This window comes from Rhamphochromis longiceps, linkage group LG19 (genome assembly GCF_057381845.1).
Source record: "Rhamphochromis longiceps isolate RC_006_pf linkage group LG19, R_longiceps_female_GT1.1, whole genome shotgun sequence".
NCBI lineage: Eukaryota > Metazoa > Chordata > Actinopteri > Cichliformes > Cichlidae > Rhamphochromis > Rhamphochromis longiceps.
The window spans coordinates 10,871,936-10,890,018 of record NC_140575.1 but is presented as its reverse complement, the minus strand read 5'-3'; the positions used below and the strand labels follow the sequence as shown (position 1 = coordinate 10,890,018).

The 18,083-nt window shown below is 48.4% G+C and overlaps 2 protein-coding genes across 4 annotated transcripts; one reads left to right on the top strand and one right to left on the bottom strand.

The window, feature by feature from the left end:
• The first annotated feature begins 418 nt into the window (after positions 1–418).
• Positions 419–10,839, top strand: fbxo34 (F-box protein 34). Of its 3 annotated transcripts, XM_085390923.1 has the most exons (4): positions 419–622; positions 3,341–3,544; positions 7,251–9,161; positions 10,396–10,839. In XM_085390923.1, exon 3 carries the CDS (start codon positions 7,258–7,260, stop codon positions 9,157–9,159), a length of 1,902 nt encoding a protein of 633 aa, XP_085247049.1. In that variant the 5' UTR covers positions 419–622; positions 3,341–3,544; positions 7,251–7,257; the 3' UTR covers positions 9,160–9,161; positions 10,396–10,839. The 3 variants fall into 3 exon arrangements, with proteins under 3 accessions (XP_085247049.1, XP_085247048.1, XP_085247047.1); XM_085390921.1 differs by lacking the exon at positions 10,396–10,839 and having other exon boundaries at positions 420–622; positions 7,251–10,067; XM_085390922.1 differs by lacking the exons at positions 3,341–3,544; positions 10,396–10,839 and having other exon boundaries at positions 7,251–10,067.
• A 15-nt stretch (positions 10,840–10,854) lies between these two features.
• jmjd7 (jumonji domain containing 7) lies at positions 10,855–14,671 on the bottom strand. The gene is made up of 9 exons (XM_085390924.1): positions 14,450–14,671; positions 13,545–13,698; positions 13,217–13,355; positions 13,020–13,137; positions 12,215–12,271; positions 12,036–12,131; positions 11,882–11,958; positions 11,333–11,492; positions 10,855–11,203 (listed from the first exon to the last, which is right to left on the bottom strand). The coding sequence occupies exons 1-9, from the start codon at positions 14,496–14,498 to the stop codon at positions 11,115–11,117; spliced, it is 939 nt and encodes a 312-aa protein (XP_085247050.1). The 5' UTR covers positions 14,499–14,671; the 3' UTR covers positions 10,855–11,114.
• Between the last annotated feature and the right edge of the window lie 3,412 nt (positions 14,672–18,083).

Here is an 18,083-nt window from a genome sequence, read left to right as displayed (position 1 = left end):
CAGTGTAATGATTCCGTGTGGGGAAAACAATCAAACTAACGATCATTTCTACTGAGAGCTGCAGAGGATTGTGTTGGTGTGCAGGCTGTGATCAGCTGACCTGCTGTCTCTGTGGATGTACACCTTTAGTCTTTTGGGTTATTTCGGGTGAACTCCGTGGCTTTTCAGTCTCAACACGTAAAGTGTAAAGTCCGTTCTTGTGAGGTGCTTAGCACAGACCTGGAACCCTGCTCGGATTCAAACCCGGGACCTTCTTGCCTTCGTGCCGTTGAGCCATCATCGTCCATACTGATGAAGCGTGTCGGCCCTCTGGGTGTCGCTAAAACCGAACCTACATGTTGTTGATGCTCAGGCTAGGACTGCTACGTCATTACGCACAGCCGCAGGTTGACGTGCGCGTGCTCGATCGGGAGCTTTACTATGTAGTTAGGTGAGGAGCGCGCACCTCCGTGCTGCGTTTAAGCGTTAAACAGTTTAAAAGTGGGTCCACGCACCGGCGAAGCGAAGGCACCGACAGCAGCTGGGCTACGGACAGTCAGGACACCCCGGACCGGAGGACTGCACCGTCTGCGGTCGCTGCCAGCGGAGCTCCCCAGTGGACGGACTCAGCTTCCTCCTTCAGGTCAGTGCGACCCGCGGCCTCTCCTCTCCGAGAGTCCGCGGCTCGGGGCCGCTGCTGGGTGTCGGTGTGGGGGTGGAAACGATCCGATCTCCACCCGCAGCGTCTCCTCAAACTTCCTCCGTGTCCTCTGGAGTATCGACGTGCCGCTCCGTCCTCCTCTGCTCCCCGCTAGTTAGCTGCAGACGCTAGCTAGTTAGCCAGGTGTTTAATGAGAGCGAGCGGCTGCAGCTAGTAGCATGCTAACTAGCGCTGCGGCAGCGAAGTTTGTTTTCGTGTAGCTCGGTTGTTTGTTTGTAAACAGCGCACTTGTGCAGGACACTTTGTTTACCGAGTGTGGCTGCGGGTGTGGCGGAGCTCCAAGCCGCTCCCAGCTGGGTTACCGATTAATGTTCGCCGTTAGCAGGGCGGAGGCCCAGGAGGGTGGGAAGTTTACAGGCTGTTAGCTGCTAGCTGTTAGCCTCGGAGTGCAGACTCAGCAGCTGGCGGTCGGTTTGGCCCGAGTCTGCCCCGGTCTGATCTGAGACTGAGCTCCCACAGGGTCTAATGTCCTCATGATGATTATAAAATCACTTTAGAAACACACATTCCTCTAAACTCTGTCACACCCTGAGATGAGTCAGAGCCCACAAACACTCTGTGTGTGTGTGTGTGTGTGGACGTTATCAGCTGGTGTCTCTGTCTTCAGCCCGTGGAGATCACAGCATGTGAGTGAACACAGTTTTTGTGATACTCGCTCCTCTTCAGGATCCTCGGGGTCTTCACAGGACTTTGAGCCTCTGCTGGAGAAGCCATCAGGACCTTGTTCCTCAGCAGCTCCCTCCTCTGCTTGTGTTAAACCTGACCACTCATATAACCTGTTAATGTGGTGCTTTCTTGGCTGTAAATGGACTTTAGTCTCAGGGGTTTCCTGGTTAAGTAAATAGAAGAATCAGTGGCCTGAAACACAGACCTCTGTCATTTGTACAGAATGTTTTAGGCTCCTGATCAGTGACTCAGCACTAAAGATGCTAATGATTAATCACTGATCTAAAGAAGCTTTTAATTTGAAGGCTCAGGACACTGCAGAGTTACAGATCTTCAGTGTGACACAATTTATTTGGATTCTAATCAACTTTTTGTGGAGATGTCATACAGATTATTATCATGAATGTTACAAATGTAAATGAGGTCACGTGCTTGAGTGCTCCTGCTCACCCTGAAGGGAACAGGCGTCGGACAGGCTGGGACACAGTTAGAACGCCACTCGGTGGACGGCAGCATGTCTTAGAGATGAAACCATAGGCAGATGTTGGTGTTTGTTTATCTTTACTTTCGCCCGTGTCAGATCAGACCTGACGGCCTCAGGCTGCTGGATCAGTGTTCCATCAGGGGAAGGTGGAATATAAAAACTTCAGTATCATCGTAAAATCCCCAAACAATCAATAATCTCCTGTTAACACAGTAAATAATGAGGCCTGCAGTGCTCCAGCATAAGCTCGCTGTCTGTTCTTTAATCAGAGTCAGCATCTGGCTCATTAGCATTAACAAAGCTTTGAAATGATCCCTGTTTAGACTGACTCGGCTTGTGTATTGATCCTGATCAGGATGTCTCTGACTGGTTCACGTCAAACAAAAGAGAAGGAAGCTGCAGATCCAGCAGCAGGAGGTGGTTTCAGGAGAGGGAGGAGGGAAATGCCTCCACTCCATCCCCCGCTCGGGCTCCTCGGTGTGTGTGTGGTTAATCAATCAGCTGATCGGTAATCATTTCTTATCATAATCTTTGACGCTTGAAGGAACAGAGTCAAGAAAGAAAAAGAACAAAGTGTACTTTATTAATCCCCGTGGGGAAATTCCTCTCTGCATTTAGCCCATTCACTCAGTGAAGCAGTGGGCAGCCATTGGGCGCCCGGGGAGCAGTGTGTAGAGATGGTACCTCGCTCAGGGATGCCTCAGGGTAGCTCTTCAGGGGAATCAAACCCCCCACCTTCCGATCATGGGCCCCCCACTCTACCTACTGAGCTATCCCTGCCGTCCTTTTTTTACGTGTTGAGCAGAAAGGGGTGAAAACGTGAGGCTACAGGACACCTGCAGTCCTGTCACACCTGTGCAGGTGAGCAGGTCCATGTCATTCAGGTTTCTCCTGAACTCTTCCTGTTGTGGGAGCAGGAAGCACCTGCAGATCGTCTCAGCTGGGAGACGTGGCGGGAATTAATCAGCTATGAAGCTGTGAGGAGAAACGGCTGGTCACTAAACTGTCAGCTTTTATTTTGAAATATTTACAGTTTCCTGCTTCAACAGCACAAACGCACACCAGTGCGCACTCTTGTGTTTGTGCGCCTGTGTGTGTACTGAACACACTGTGACCGGCTCCTTATATAGACAGAGAGGACAGAGCTGGCAGCTGATTGGCTGTCAGGTATCATGAGCTGGTGTCTCACTATAGACGCAAGCTGCAGGTTTGTCTGATGAACGGTGAGCTTTTCCTGCAGGCTGTGAGCTCGCTGCTGCTCCGCGTGTCGTAAACTGACTTCTGGCCCTGCTGGTTCACTCCCAGTCCTCCCAGTCTGAGTCTGCATGTCTGATCCAGCTGTTGTAGAACATGTTTTCATTTCATTTTGAAGATATTGATGATTATGAAGCTGCTTACGGTGTGAGGATTATACACCTGGGCCGTGACCTCAGGTGTGTGTGTGTGTGTGAGTCACTGATGTGTTGGTGTGTGCTTGTTTTTTCCTGCAGGGTGTGTGTGTGTGTGTGCGGTCACATCCTGACTCCTTTGGAGACCTTGGCGCAGGAGAAACAGCGCCTGGTTTAGCTTCCTGTGTGGGAGGAGTCAAGGCGAACGTCTGAGAAATGTGAAGCTGAAGGATCAGCGGAGCTGTCACTCAAACCAGTACCACGCCCCCCAGCACCACCACCGGCCAATCAGCACACAGAGTGGAGGTAAACACAGTTAGCATTGTGTAAAAGTGACGCAGAGAAACACATGAATACAACTCCCAAGATGCTGTGCGACAGATCAGAGCTCCGGGTTCTGATTCTGGATCAGTTTGTTCACATCACCACCTCGGCAGCCATCTTGAAACACCACTGGGCGGCTGTTTTGAATCTAAAGAGCTGACCAGGACATGAATACCTCAGAAACGCTGCTGATGACACAGCTGTGCCTCATCCCTCGCTGCATGCGTGTGACCTCTGACCTCCGTGTGCTCCCAGTGTGTTTTATACCTGGCTCTGATTGGCCGCCCTGCTGCGGTTTGTGTAATCCTAATTGTTCTCAGGCGCAGTGCCGACGGCCTGGAAACCAAACTCCTCTCGCTCAGAAACCTTAGCTCGTCTCGCTGTGGATCCGCATCTGATTGGATGAGAGCCGACTTCACTGCTACTGTGTTCAAACGGGCTTTTTGTTTCTGAGCACGGTTGTGTAACTGTGATGTGTTCGTACAAACACACCTTTTTCACGGGTTACATCATCACTGAGGTCATCCTGCAAACCCAGAGCTCTGAGTGCGTCCTGCCTCTGTAAGCTTCACAAGGTTGTATAAGCTCTGTGCACGCGGGACACTTCACACGGAGCTGTCTGCACGGCCCGGCTGGTATTTGCAGGGTTTATCCAAGCCAACTTTATTCATAATGGGCTTTAAAACAGCTTTTATCTGCTGGGAAAGCTGTTCTTACGGCGATGCTGCTGCTGCTGCAGTATTAAAATCCTGCTTTAAATTCATGAATGCGGGCGTTGTCTCGTCACCTGTGCGGGTTCAGTTCAGAGATGAGTCCAGCTGAGGGGTTCAGACATGTCCTACTGGGAGGACGCGTTGGACACATAATGTCTCTCAGCTGGCCTGGGAACACCTCGGTGTTCCCTCAGCTGAGCCCGAGGAAGACTATGTTCTCCCAGAAAGAACCTGACACGGCCGTCGGGGAGCAGGAAGGTCCTCCTTCACTCACAGCTGTAAACCTGATGGCGCTCCTTTAATCTGTCTAGTCTCACCAAGGTTATTATCGTTAACGAAAACTAGAAGTGAAAAAACATTTTCGTTAACGGAAATAAAAACAAAAAAAGGAAAACTAACTAAAATGAACTGAATTTATAGCAAAAATGTGTTTAGTTTTCATTGATGTGTGCGTGTCCTACAATAGTCAAGGGTGAAAATGAAGTTTAGTTTCCAGTGTTTCTGTGTTGCTGCTCTGTCCACGTGCAGAATCGTGTCAGGAAAAGTCAGGAGAAAGCGCCAGAGTCCAATTTGGGATTACTTTGAGTATGACTGTGTTTTGGATAAAGCAAGTGTCTTGTAGTGGAAAGAGACAAATTATGAGGGACATTTCTAAAGGGAAAAATCCCACAAACCTTAAAGTGCACTTGAAAAGCTCACACAAGAAGACTAACCTAGCTTACCTTGAGAAGGTAAGGGAGCACACTCAACCCTCATCCCCAGAAAACAGAAGCTAACCCCAGGCAAGGCAGCGTGATGCATCCCGAGACAACAGGACGGGGATATCTACATAACTATGTGAGTCAATTGCCTTCAAAAAGTTTATCAATTCACTTGAACCAAAATTACGAACACGCGGTGGTGCAAGAGTTAATAGTCTCATTGGGGCCAAGATATACATTTTATAGTTGCCTGGTATCAATGGTTGTTCATCTGCATTTATTTATTTATTTATTTATTTATTTATTTATTTATTTATTTATTTATTTAAAGAACCCATAGGTGGGAATGTGAGTTGTCTGTCTCTGCGTGTTAGCCCTGCGACAGACAGGCGACCTGTGCAGGGTATGGTAGCTGGAATAGCAACATACCCAAGGATAAGCAGAAGAGAATGACTGATATGATGAAACTGCGATTTTGTTACACTTAATTATTGCAAACAACTAAAACTATAACTGAAACTAATCAAAACTAAACTGAAATTAAGGATTTTCAAAAAAATAAAAACTAAACTAAACTAGCAAACAATTGGTAAAAACTAATTAAAACTGATATAAAATTGAAAATCTGAAGTCAAAACTAAATCAAAATAAAAACTAATTAAAATTGCAAAACTATTAAAACCCTGTGTCTCACCCTGAACGGCTGAGACGCAGGCGTGACAGGGAACTCTGCCGGTCATGTGACTGTTGGCCAGGTGACATGGCTTCACTGAAAACAAGTAATGATCAGCGCCGGGTGAGATTGACTTTATTTATCCCGAATGTTCAATAAACACAAAAAATGAAATGAACAGAATAAAATCACTGAAAAAGAAAAAAATCCTCATTAAATTAACTTTAAAATTTAATTAATTAATTTTTAATTTCTTTTTGATATTTGGGCTCATTGGGACCCGATAAATGTAAAAACAAAGAATTACAAGGTTTTTTTGTTTTTTTTAACCTGATTTTTGTTTCTAAGAAAAATCAGAGGCACATATGAGGATATTCGTTTAAAATGTTGATAGAACAGTGGCAGTATAATGTCCTTGTAAGTGGATATCAGGCCCTTGTAGAGCAAAATTGAGTATTTTAGTCTAAATAACCCAAAATGTGATGTCCACATATGTGGACGCAGGTCCTAGGAGGTTAAAAAAAAAAAAGTCCCTGTGAAGTAAAATGACTCATTAAACACATTCAGACAAAATTAGAGTCAAAGTTTCTCACTCTGTCTGTGTCTGAGCGCACAGATCGTTTTGTCCTCTCCAATCAATAACCGATCATTAACATAATCAGTGTCCTGAACACGTCACACACATGCGAGTCCATGCGACTGATAGCCGAGAGCATGAAGCTGTCGTGGTTTCCTCCACATCTGTGCGGGCGTGTCTGCGGGCTCGGGCCCAGCCGAGCGCTGAGGTAATGCTGCTTCACCGAGCCTTCGTCATGATGGCATCCACCACCCAAAACGTTAAAAACATGCGTTTCTGCACATGCTCGGTACATGTGGTCAAGAAACATGAGGAGGGCAAGTGAAGAACGAAGAACAAACAAATCCAAATTATCCGGTTTAAACCTGCAGTTCCTGTGACGCCCACAGTGAGGCAGTGTGCACATCAAAGGGAGCTGAACATGTGTGTTTTTGGTCTCTGCAACTGACTTCCCCCCCCCCTTTCATATCAGCTGTCCCCCACCACCAAACATAAGCAACAAGCTTTTCTTATTCGCTTGAAGGAGGAGAGTTACAGCAGCCCCCGGTGGACGCGAGAGGAGCTGCAGTCTGTCAGGGCGCTGACCATAAACACACATGAGTTTGTTCATTACTGAGGCAAAAAGGTGCCGCCTTCACCTGAGTAACAGGAAGTCCATGGGCCTCCTCCACATCCCAGTTTTACGAGCAGAGGTAAAGTGTTCCAGTAAAACCAGTGTGGCCCTCCCTCGGACTAATAAGGCGTTCTTCATGAGGAGGAGAGGAAGCCTGACCTCAGATCAGCTCTGACGTGATCTCGTGTTGAAATGTTTACACCACGATCGGGTGATGAAATATCTCAGAATCACCTCGGAGAGAGTCTGACCTGCTCTGATCTGAGACGCACCCACAGGAAACACCTCTATCTGACTTTTATTTTGAAAATCTGAATGCCAAACATGTCGATAATTTCCTGGGGTCTTTTATTTTGATAAGTCAATATCTCGGTTGGGTTTTAATCATGTGACCTCTCTGTCTCCCCACAGGACCTTCATGCACCTGAAGTCTTACCCGAAGCTCGTGCGTTCAGAGCTGCGTCTCGATGCGTCCGGCGTTCAGACGGGGACGCAGCGGAGCAGTCTGTTTGTGAGCCAGCAGGGGGGGCTGCTCAGGACGTACACTGGTAACCATGGCAGCAGCAGCCGCTTCCCATTCAGTGTAATCTCCGCCAACACGCTGCGATGCCCAGCAAACGCCATCACAAGCAGCATGACGTCGCTCTGCCTCAAGACGCAGTCCGGCACCACCCTGCAGCACTTCCCACTGCTGCCGCCAGGCTGCGAGAACAACACGCCCAAACTGTTCCAGACTGCCGCTGAGGATGCCGACACGCCGCTGGATGTCTGGACCGTCATCAAACCCGGACACGTCCGCGAGAAGATCGCCATCTTTGTTTCAGAGAGGGGACGAGAAGATAGTGCCGGAGGTGGCGAGTGTGCTGCGAACAGCAGGGACAGGGCGCCGGCACCATGCACCAACTACAGCGTTGGGACGGGGCTGTCACGAGCCGTGAAGGCAAAGGGCAGCTGGGATGAAAACTGTACCGCCAAACGGCGCCGCCGGTCCGGAAACACCCAAAACCTTCAGCAAGACCAGAGTGCTTGTGACCTCAGACCTGCTCCGCAGCGCCCGAACTCCGGTCAGCAGTGTGGTGGCGAACTGGGGACAGCAGAGGAGGCGGACCTGAAAGTGTCAGTGGTGGACATGGTGGCGTTTCTGGAGCAGAGAGTAAGTGAGCAGCAGCTGGACTCCAAACCTGTGCTCGCTCTCCAGAGGAGCTGCACCACTATCATGCTCTCCAGAGCCCCGCCCACCAAGCTCAGGGACGGCTCGGAGCACAGGGGGGAGGAGCCAGAAAGCATCAGAGTGTCAGATATGGTGGCGAGACTAGAGTCTAAATGTCTTAGGCGGCGGGCAGAGGGCAACCTGTCACGTAGCAACAGCCTGCGGAGGACAGCGGGGCGTGTGCTGCTCGCCGCTGCCACAGGTCACAGCTCCACCCCCAGCCAGCCTGCGTCACCATCATCACCTGCAGCTCAGTGTCTGAGCAGGGAACCAGTCGGCTGTCTTCCGGCCTCAGCTTTGACCACGCCCCTTTCAGGTGAGCTGGTCAAGTCGGAGGAGGCTGCAGGTGTGGAGAGGGAGCGCACTGTAACAGAGACTCACCTTAAGGCCCCGCCCTCTGAGGAGGAGGAGCCTGTGCCTGGCTTATTGTTTTTGTCTCCAACACCTGAGAAATGCGAAGACTCCACCCCCTCCCCCACACACTCGGCACACCACCCCCCATGCCACAGAGCCACCTATGTGCTTCAACCTTTTAAGCCCTCCCCCTGCAGTACTGACAGCCAATCAGAGAAGACTAGGAGGAGAGGAACTGAGGATGCTGGCGTAGTTAGCAACCCTGCCTCGGCGCCTCTGGTGTGGCGTGCGTCGGCGTCGCAGGACTTCCTTGAGAAGCGTCAGCGGCTGCAGCAGCTGCTGGAGCCGCAGCCGTACCTGACAGCGCTGCCGCACCACCTGCTCGTCAAGATCTTCCTACTGCTGCCGACGCAGAGCCTTGCCGCGCTCAAGTGCGCCTGCAGTTACTTCAAGTTCATCATCGAGAACTACGGCGTGCGGCCCGCTGACTCGCTGTGGGTGTCAGACCCCCGTTACCGTGACGATACCTGCAAGCAGTGCAAGAAGCGTTACGGGCGCGGCGATGTGTCGCTGTGCCGCTGGCACCACAAGCCGTACTGCCAGGCGTTGCCGTATGGCCCAGGGTACTGGATGTGCTGCCATGGCGCCCGCAGGGACACGCCTGGCTGCAATGTGGGTCTCCATGACAACCGCTGGGTCCCGGCGTTCCACAGCATTAATGTGCCCATCTACCGCAGGAGTAACCATGACGACTGATTGTGAGTGTGTGCCGGGCAGAGGCTGTTTGTGCTCTTTGTGTGTGATGTCAGCAGCGTCCAATCAGAACGCTTTCACGCAGGATACCACGCCCACAAATCAAAAAGCCATGGAACTTTAAGCTGGATGATGTTTAGGTTAAAGATCGGTGCTCCGGCAGACGTAGTGACTGATTCTGATTATTGATTGCTGATCGATTAGATGTTTGAGCATCTCCCTGCGTCTGACGGAGCGCTGGCCTTGCGGCGCCGCCTGCTGCTCACCCCTCCCCCCCACAGCCTGATCTGCAGATCGATATCACTCACTGATCAGTGATCAGGTTTGGAGGAGGAGTCTCAGCCAGGACTCTTCCTCACTGGCTGGTTCCTGATCATCGTATTGATGAGGCTGAGTTATCGATAATATTTATTCAAATTCAGCCTTTATTCATTTATTTTTACAAACAGGAGCCGTACCTCCAAAATAATGCAAAATAATAACAAAAACAATTTGCATCTCAGAGGGATTGATTGGTCAAAAGGCCTGAAATCCTGAACTTTATTGATCACGATCACCAACAGAAAAAAAACGTCCTAACCGTGGGTTTCCTTCAACTTTTAATTTGAAAACAGAAGCTAAGTAGACTGCTTCATGTTTTTGCAGAGATGTATGACCCGATAATTAGATTTTTTTTTTTTTTTACACAGGAAGGGGTGGGTCTAACTGGTTAGCAACAGCTGAACTTTCAAAATAAGGGCACACAGAGTTATCTGATAGCAGCATCAAAGCGATGAAAAGTAAAAATATGACTCAGCAGCTGTCCGTCTGAGCAGCGTCTGGTGGGAGCAGAGCAGGTGGTCATCACGCGTCTCGCCCCCTTGTCCCGTTTCCTGTTGTCAGAAACTTATAAATATATATTTCTTAAAACAGATGAAACTTTATTAGTCGGACGTCTGTAACCATGACGGAAATCCACCCGACACCTCCACGTCTGCACCAATCAGGATGGCTAAACTTTTCTTCCACCTCCCTCCCTCAGGGGCGGAGCCTAAAACAGCTGCATGGTCAATGTTCCCTCTGAGGTCATGCGCCAGTTTTTAAAGAAACTTTGTTTTATCACAGTAGAAGAAGTTTATTGATCATCATTATGTCTGATTGATTGGCCCAGCTGATCAATCAGCTGTTCAGGAATAATTGTGGGCGGGTCCTTGTTTTGACTTGTTTAAAATAAAATTTGGCTTCCTGAACTTTCTGCAGGTTTATCTGACCCTCTTACTGATCGATCAGCTGATTGGCTTATTGATTAAGCTTCATCTTTTTGATTCTGAGATGCAGAGGTTCCTGATGATCACCTGACTGATGGAGGCTGAGAGATGGGTGAGTGGGTGGAGCTTCAGGGGTCGACGACCTCTCTGTGCACCTTGTTTGTTTACATTTGAGTGTTTGTTTCCTGTGCGATCAGCTGATTGATAATCATTGATGAATCGAGGCCTTGAGCGTGGAGTCGGTGATTGAGAGTTTTAGAGTGTGTCGTTTGTCTGCTCCGTTTTTCTGTGCTTTAATAAAGAGCTTTTTTCATTGTTTCCTGTCTGTGTCGGTCCTTCCTTCGTTAACTTCTCGACCTCCGCAGGCAGCGGCCGTTCAGGGAAAGAAACTGTCAGTAATTCAAATGTTAAATTCACAAAGAGAAAGTTTGACTTTTATTTTTATTGATCCGCAGCTCGTTCAAAGGCACTAACAGGAAGTGGAATCAATCCACGCCAGGTGAACGTTATTGATGAAGTTTTCAGTGACAGAACAATAAATTTTATTCTCAAAGTGAATAAAGAATCGTGGGAAACCATGGCTGGGCTGCTGATGACGACTCCAACGATGAAGGAGAGGAGCTTTAGTCAAATGTATTTTCTGACCAACTTTGACCTGCAAACACCACAGAAACAAAACTTCATTGGCCATGTGGCACTGTCGCTGTGATGTCACGTGGACCTTGTGACCTCACACAGAGCCTCCAGCAGTTGAAAGTAGTTGTACTTGATGTCGTAGTCCATGTCGTACCAGAAGTTCACTGCAGACAAAACGGGAGCGGATGTGTTTAGTGTGAAGGCCTCACTGAGATTATCTGATCGATTATCTGCTCGTGTCTGTCCATTATTGATCAAAGTAAAGTTAAACACAGCGTGGTACGTTCAGGTACCTGCGATGCAGCCGTGTGACTGCTGTACGTGGTGGAACCACAGCGACGGCAAGTACAGCATCTCTCCGGCCTTCACGCTGCAGTGGAGCGGCCGCGCCCGGCGGTACTGCGGGAACCGCTCCAGGTCCGGGTTCAGTGGGTCCAGAGGGATCCATGGGACCTGGGAGGGGGAGTCATGGAGGTGTGTGGTTTGAAATGAGGTGCTGAGACTTAGGCTGCGTCCACACTAGCCCGGATAGATTTGAAAACGTGATTTTCGTCTGAAAACGTTCCGCGCCCACACTTTCAGTTGTTTTCACAGGGTTGTGAAAACACTTACGTTCCAGTCCTGCACAAAACTGAGTGAGAATTAAAGGAACTGAAGAAAAGCTATGCAGCATGTACAAAGTGATTTTAGAAAGTCTGCGTTGTGTCCAACTACAACGGGACAGCTCTGTCGTGTTTTCAAAATGCTGCGTCTCAGTGAGGCCAAGACTGAGAGAAAACGTTGCGTTTTCAAACGAAGACGCATTAGTGTGGATGTAGCCTTACAAGAAAACCTGAACGCACCATCTCTGAGTCGCTCTGATCGATGACCTCGAACTCGCCGTCATCTCTCTGATGGTAAACGGCTGGTTGGAACAAACCTGCGGAGATAGTTACCATGGTTACCACAGGTGGATGGTTATTGCTGTAGAGAAGACTTGGTGGTTGCCATGGTTACCATAGGGGATGAAAGGGCGGTCTGTGGGCGGCATCAAAACAAAGTGTTTCTCTCCAGAGACGACGCAGTAAAGATTCTCGTAGTGATCTTTGTGCACTGAAACACAGAAACACGCATCAGCATCACCACGCCGCAACTCGCGTGTGAGTGAGAGAGTGAGATCAAGGCGTGGGTCTCACTGGAGGTGATGGCGTTCGCCTCTCCGAGCCAAAAGTTCACAGCGTCCGGCAGCTTTCCTGAAAGGAGAAAACAGTAGGATAACAGTCAGATCAGCTGGTGGTCAAACTGGGGTGGGTCCCCCTCTGGGTCACACAGTTACTGCGGCAGGGACGACAGGAGGAGAAACATGGAGGGCAGTGTGTTATTCAAAAGCGGGGAGGGGGGTCCTTCCCTACCATGATGATTTATTTTCCTCTTTAATCAAAACAGAAGCTGCTGGATCTGCTCCGCTGAGCTTTTTGATTTAATAATTGATTTTAATTTCATTCAATAATTATTGTTATATCATAATAATTCAATTTCTTAGTGAAGGTTACAAATGATCGTCTTATGGCCTCTGACAGTGGACTCATCTCTGTGCTTGTCCTGCTAGACCTCAGTGCAGCGTTCGATACTGTCGACCATAATATCCCATTAGAGCGATTAGAACATGCTGTAGGTATTACAGGTACTGTGCTGCAGTGGTTTGTATCATATCTATCTCATAGACTCCAGTTTGTGCATGTAAATGGAGAGTCCTCTTCACACACTGAGGTTAATTATGGAGTTCGGCTGGACCTGTTTTCTCCGCAAAGGTGGAGATGGAGAGACCAGTTGACAGGAAACGCACTGAAACTGCTTCCTGTGAAGATCACCGTCATCACGCACACATCATTTTCACAGACTGGATTGTGATGCTCTCGACTTCCTGCGATGTTTGTGGATTCTGCAAATCTGTGAGAGACACTCTGATTGGTCAACATCGCAGACAGACTAACAGCTCACCAAGTGCCGTGCTCATCCAGGCAATGTGCGGCTGTACGTCAGCAGTGAGCTCGGGCAGCTCCTGCAGCAGGTTGGAGCACTGCTTCTGGACATAGAAGACTCCGCCCCCTTTGTCCACCTGCACATTCAATCAAGACAACTTTATTAGTAAGGTGGCATTCATGCAGGGCCATTCGGACAGCAGCGTGCAGTCTCACCTTCCCCTCGATGATGTCAAGAACAGAGGAGAAGCTCATCTGTCTCTCTTCAGGCATCACAAATCGATCTCCATTTACCGCGTCGGCGTAGCCATTTGGAGTCACTGCCACGCTTATGACCTTTGACCCCACCTTCTCCCTGCAGAGAAAAAAAACAATCATGTGACATCTACACCTGACGAGGACAGCTGAGCGCCTTCGAGCCTGAAAATGATGATGCACGAGCTCCACAGAATATCTCTCTCTTATCTGGATGAACTAATCCTGACTTCATTTATTAGGAGCTGACCTGTTACCATAGTGACAAGGGTGAGTGGGGCTTGCTTACCTCAGATAGTCAGGGCTCCACTTGGCCAGGGCTGGCCAGTGGCTGAAGGCGTTGCGGATGATGCAGGGCTTGTTTGGAGCGATCCAGTCACGGTGGAACTGCAGCGGCTCAGGTGGCCCGTCCAGGTAGGGCACCGATTGGTTCAGGTACAGATCTGAAAAGTAATCAGTGATCAGCAATGCTGATTGATAAGCAAACACCTGAGATACATGGGTGGGTGGGGCACTGATGTCAGCATTGGTCATTCATATTATAATCACGTGAGCTTATTTCCTGTTTGCTCGGTAAAACTACATGATCACACCTCTAATGACAGTCTGGAGAACTCTAAAGCCCCGCCCACACTCGACGTGGTTGGTCATGATATTCCAGGTTCACAAGCTGACACAGACCAGTAAGGACAGCAAGGGTCACCACAGCGACATTTAAGCTGAAACCATGGAAACGAATGAAAAACACATCTTACCCACTCACTCAGCAAAGTCTGCCCTGCAAAAGGAGGCCCCACCTCAGCCCCTGCCCTCCATTTTTAATCATCCAGACTTCTTTCGCTGACCTCTGCACAGCCTCTCAGCAGTGGAAGGATCTGCATGTTGTCAGGTGTGTTTAAGAGACCAACGGCATCACGTGACAGGAAGCAGACGGCCAGGTTAGTTATTAATCTGCTGATGGGTGGGTCTGGATATACAGTCTGTAGTTTTATGACCCCTCCCCTCACAGCAGGGCAGGTGTGTCACATGTGTAATTCAACCAAACAGGTAAACATCAAACATTCAGCCCGATAACGAGCATGCGCTGTGAGCCGCTCTGAGTCGGATCTACTTTCTGTGGCAAAAGAAATAGTCCCAGAGCCGAAGCTGTCACCTATCTGTGATCAATGCTCGGATCGGTTCTGTGAGCCTCACCGTGAGCCTCCTGTGAACACTCGGCCAGTCGATTCCTCACTGCTTCCATCCTGCAGCTGACTGATTAAACCATCAGTTGATCGATGATCAACTCCTCCCCTCAGCAGCGACAATAACTGTATCGATACGTTTATCATCAATACTGCCGATCGCTTCTTTCCAAGCAGCGTGCCGCCATGCTGATTTGTTTACTTCCGGTGAGCATGCGCAGAGATTGAGGGTTCCTGCGCTGTTTGATGTGAGAGCAGGATTCCCCCTGCTGGCGGGAGGAGGGACTGCAGCAGCACATAAGCAGTTATTGATCCAGAGCGCCGATAAATCCGCTGATCATGATCCAGATAATAATCAGGCATAAAATATTCAGTCCCAGCTGCTGCTCCGTGGCTCAGGCTGAGGCTCGCTGCCTGAGACACTTTATTGTCAGGTGGGAGCAGTAGCGGTTTCTCTTATGGGCCACATGGGCATTTGCCCAGGGCGGCATCACGGGCATCGGCCAAAAAAAGTTGCTCGTACTGATGCTGCCCCGACGTCATGCCAGCGAATTTTGGGAATGGCACCCATCGGTGTTCTTACGGCCTTTTGCTGGGAGTAAGGGCGCCCTCCGGTTGCGAGGAGCGCCCGCTGCAGGGAGGAGAGGGCGAGGCGGCGGGGGGTTCTCTGGGTGGCTGGAGCAGCGCCTAATAACCAACTCGCAAAATAAGTATGTACAATTTTATTTATATAGCACCTTTCAAGATAAAAATCACAAAGTGCTTCACAGAAGCTAAAACATAAAAATCAACCAAAAGCAAGTTTAAAAAGATGAGTTTTTAGCTGTTTTTTAAAAGCGACCACTGAGTCCACAGATCTCAGGCTCAAAGGGAGACAGTTCCACAGTCTGGGGGCCACAGTCACAAAAGTCGCCTTTTGTTTTCAGCCTTGTGTGTTTTCAGCCAGCAAGCCCTAGTCACATGACCTCAGGGACCTGCTGGGAATGTATGGATGTAAAAGTTCACTTATATATGTTGGTGCTTGTCCATGCAGAGCCCTGAAAGTCAAGGTCAAAACCTTAAAGTGGATTCTGAATTTAACGGGGAGCCAGTGCAGCTGGATCAGCAGGGGTGTGACATGGGAGGACTTGGAGGACTTGGTCAGAAGCTTTGCAGCAGCGTTCTGAACGACTTGCAGACGCTCCAAAGAGGCTTTACATAAACAAGTAAACAAAGAATTAGAATAATCCGGACGAGATGAAACAAATGCATGAATGACAACTTCCAATTCGGAGCACGATACAATATGACTCAGCTTAGCAATGTTTCTCAAGTGATAAATACAGGAGCGAACCAGAGATTTTACATGAGCGTCCAAAGTCAGAGCTGAGTCAATGGTAACACCAAGGCTCCTGATAGAAGGTTTAGCAACCAACACCATCATTAAGTTTGCAGATGACACCACGGTGATTGGCCTCATCAGTGACAACGATGAGGCCGCCTACAGGGAGGAGGTGGATCGTCTGGCTGAGTGGTGCGACACAAACAACCTGCTGCTTAACACCGAGAAGACCAAGGAGCTCATCGTGGACTACAGGAGAAATGCTGACCCACATCCACCCATCCACATTAAGGGGACGGCTGTGGAGCGTGTGAGCAGCTTCAAGTTCCTGGGAGTCCACATCTCCGAGGATCTCATCTGGACGACCAACTGCTCCAAGCTGGTCAAGAAGGCTCACCAGCGCCTCTTCTTCTTGAGGACTTTGAGGAAGAACCACCTGTCCTCAGACATCCTGGTGAACTTCTATCGCTGCACCATCGAGAGCATCCTGACCAACTGTATAACAGTCTGGTACGGGAACTGCTCTGCCTCGGACCGGAAGGCGTTGCAGAGGGTCGTGATAACTGCCCAGCGCATCGCCGGAGCACCACTTCCTGCCATAAAAGACATCTACAGGAAGCGGTGTCTGAAAAGGGCTGGGAAAATCATCAAAGACCCCAGTCACCCATCACATGGACTCTTCACCCTCCTGCCCTCTGGGAGGCGCTACAGGAGCCTCCGGACTAAGACCACCAGGTACCGGAACAGCTTCTTCCCCACAGCTGTCAGACTCCTGAACTCTGCCTCCTGACATCTGACCCACGTTAACACATGGACTGAACACACACACACCCACAATGGACAACTGTACCCTCAAACACACAATAATAACATGGACTGAACCACCACTCACAACCACTAGCACTTTATATAGCCTCTGTAGAAATTATCCACACCCTCACTTATCTTAACTGCACTACTGTATAGCTCTGTGTAAATAATCTTTCTGTACATACGATAATTTTTAAACCTACAACTGTTTACAACTTGCATAGTTCCCATTTCTGTATAACTGTATATCTCAGATTTCTGCAAAGTTATTTATTTCATATTCTGTATAGTTTTTCATATTTATATCCTGTTCATAGCCTGTACATAGCTTGTACTCACTACAGCCTGTACATACTTATAGTTATAGAATATTCACAACATACTTCATACCGTGTACATTATAACATACCATAATAGACCCATTTCTGTAATATACTTACATATCTATATTATTGCTAATATATATTGTAATATATCTATATCACTAAAGCACTTCTGGATGGATGCAAACTGCATTTCGTTGCCCTGTACCCGTGCATGTGCAATGACAATAAAGTTGAATTCTATTCTATTCAAATGTAGCAAGTGGACCCAAGTTTTCCATAACTCTAGGTACAAATTTTTAGAAGCACAAACAAGGACTTCAGTCTTCTCCTCATTTAGTTGAAGAAAGTTTCCAGCCATCCAACATCTAATGGAGTCTATGCACTTATGCAAAATCTGTAGCTTGGAAGCATCTTGGGGCTTAAAGGAGATATATAACCAGTGTTGGGTAAGTTACTTTAAATTAGTAACTTAGTTACATTACTAGTTACTTCTATCAAAAGTAACTCTGTTACTTTAAGTTACTTGTTACTTTCAGAGTAACTAGTTACTAGGGAAAGTAACTTTGGTTTTACTCAGAATTCTCTTGTTAATGTGTTGCCTCCGTAACTGGATACCCAGCCAGACTGCCAGTCTTGTAGCTTACATGTTAGCACTATCCTGCCACAGTGCACTGTGCCACCTACCAACAGACAGGAAAAGATAATGTTCATATTTCCACGAGAGAAATCCCACGCCTGGACCGTCGTTGACCGCCGCCATGATTCTAGCCTACGTCACAGCGTCATGTGCGCTTTTTACATCCAACACAAAAACTGCAGTCGTGGTGCTTTCGATTGTACTCAGAACTCGGAAATTCTGCCTTCTGAATAGGAAGATGTAGGTAACACCAGACTGCAGATGAGCTGCATACAGGGCTGGACTGGGACAAAAAATAGTCCCGGGCGTTTTGACTAGAGACCGGCCGCCATTATAGGAAAAATCATAAAGTCTTTGAATGAAATCAAACACTGTTGTGACAGTGATGTACACTGTTCTGATGGTATATATGCATCAATCTATCAATCGGTTCAAGGTGACAAATAAAGAACCTTGAACCTTGTTTGTTGTAAGATTCAGATAATTATTTATTAAGAGCGAGACATTTTAAATGAGAATAAGAAAGTATTTCTTTGTGCCCCCCTTTCCC

Excerpts from the sequence above, each read along its gene's own strand:
- fbxo34 (XM_085390923.1), top strand. The coding sequence starts at position 7,258 with ATGCACCTGAAGTCTTACCCGAAGCTCGTGCGTTCAGAGCTGCGTCTC.
- jmjd7 (XM_085390924.1), bottom strand. The coding sequence starts at position 14,498 with ATGGAAGCAGTGAGGAATCGACTGGCCGAGTGTTCACAGGAGGCTCAC. Across the intron at positions 13,699-14,449 it reads GTGTTCACAGGAGGCTCACG|ATCTGTACCTGAACCAATCG; the intron begins GTGAGGCTCACA and ends ATTACTTTTCAG. Across the intron at positions 11,959-12,035 it reads CCGCCCTTTCATCCCCTATG|GTTTGTTCCAACCAGCCGTT; the intron begins GTAACCATGGCA and ends CTATCTCCGCAG.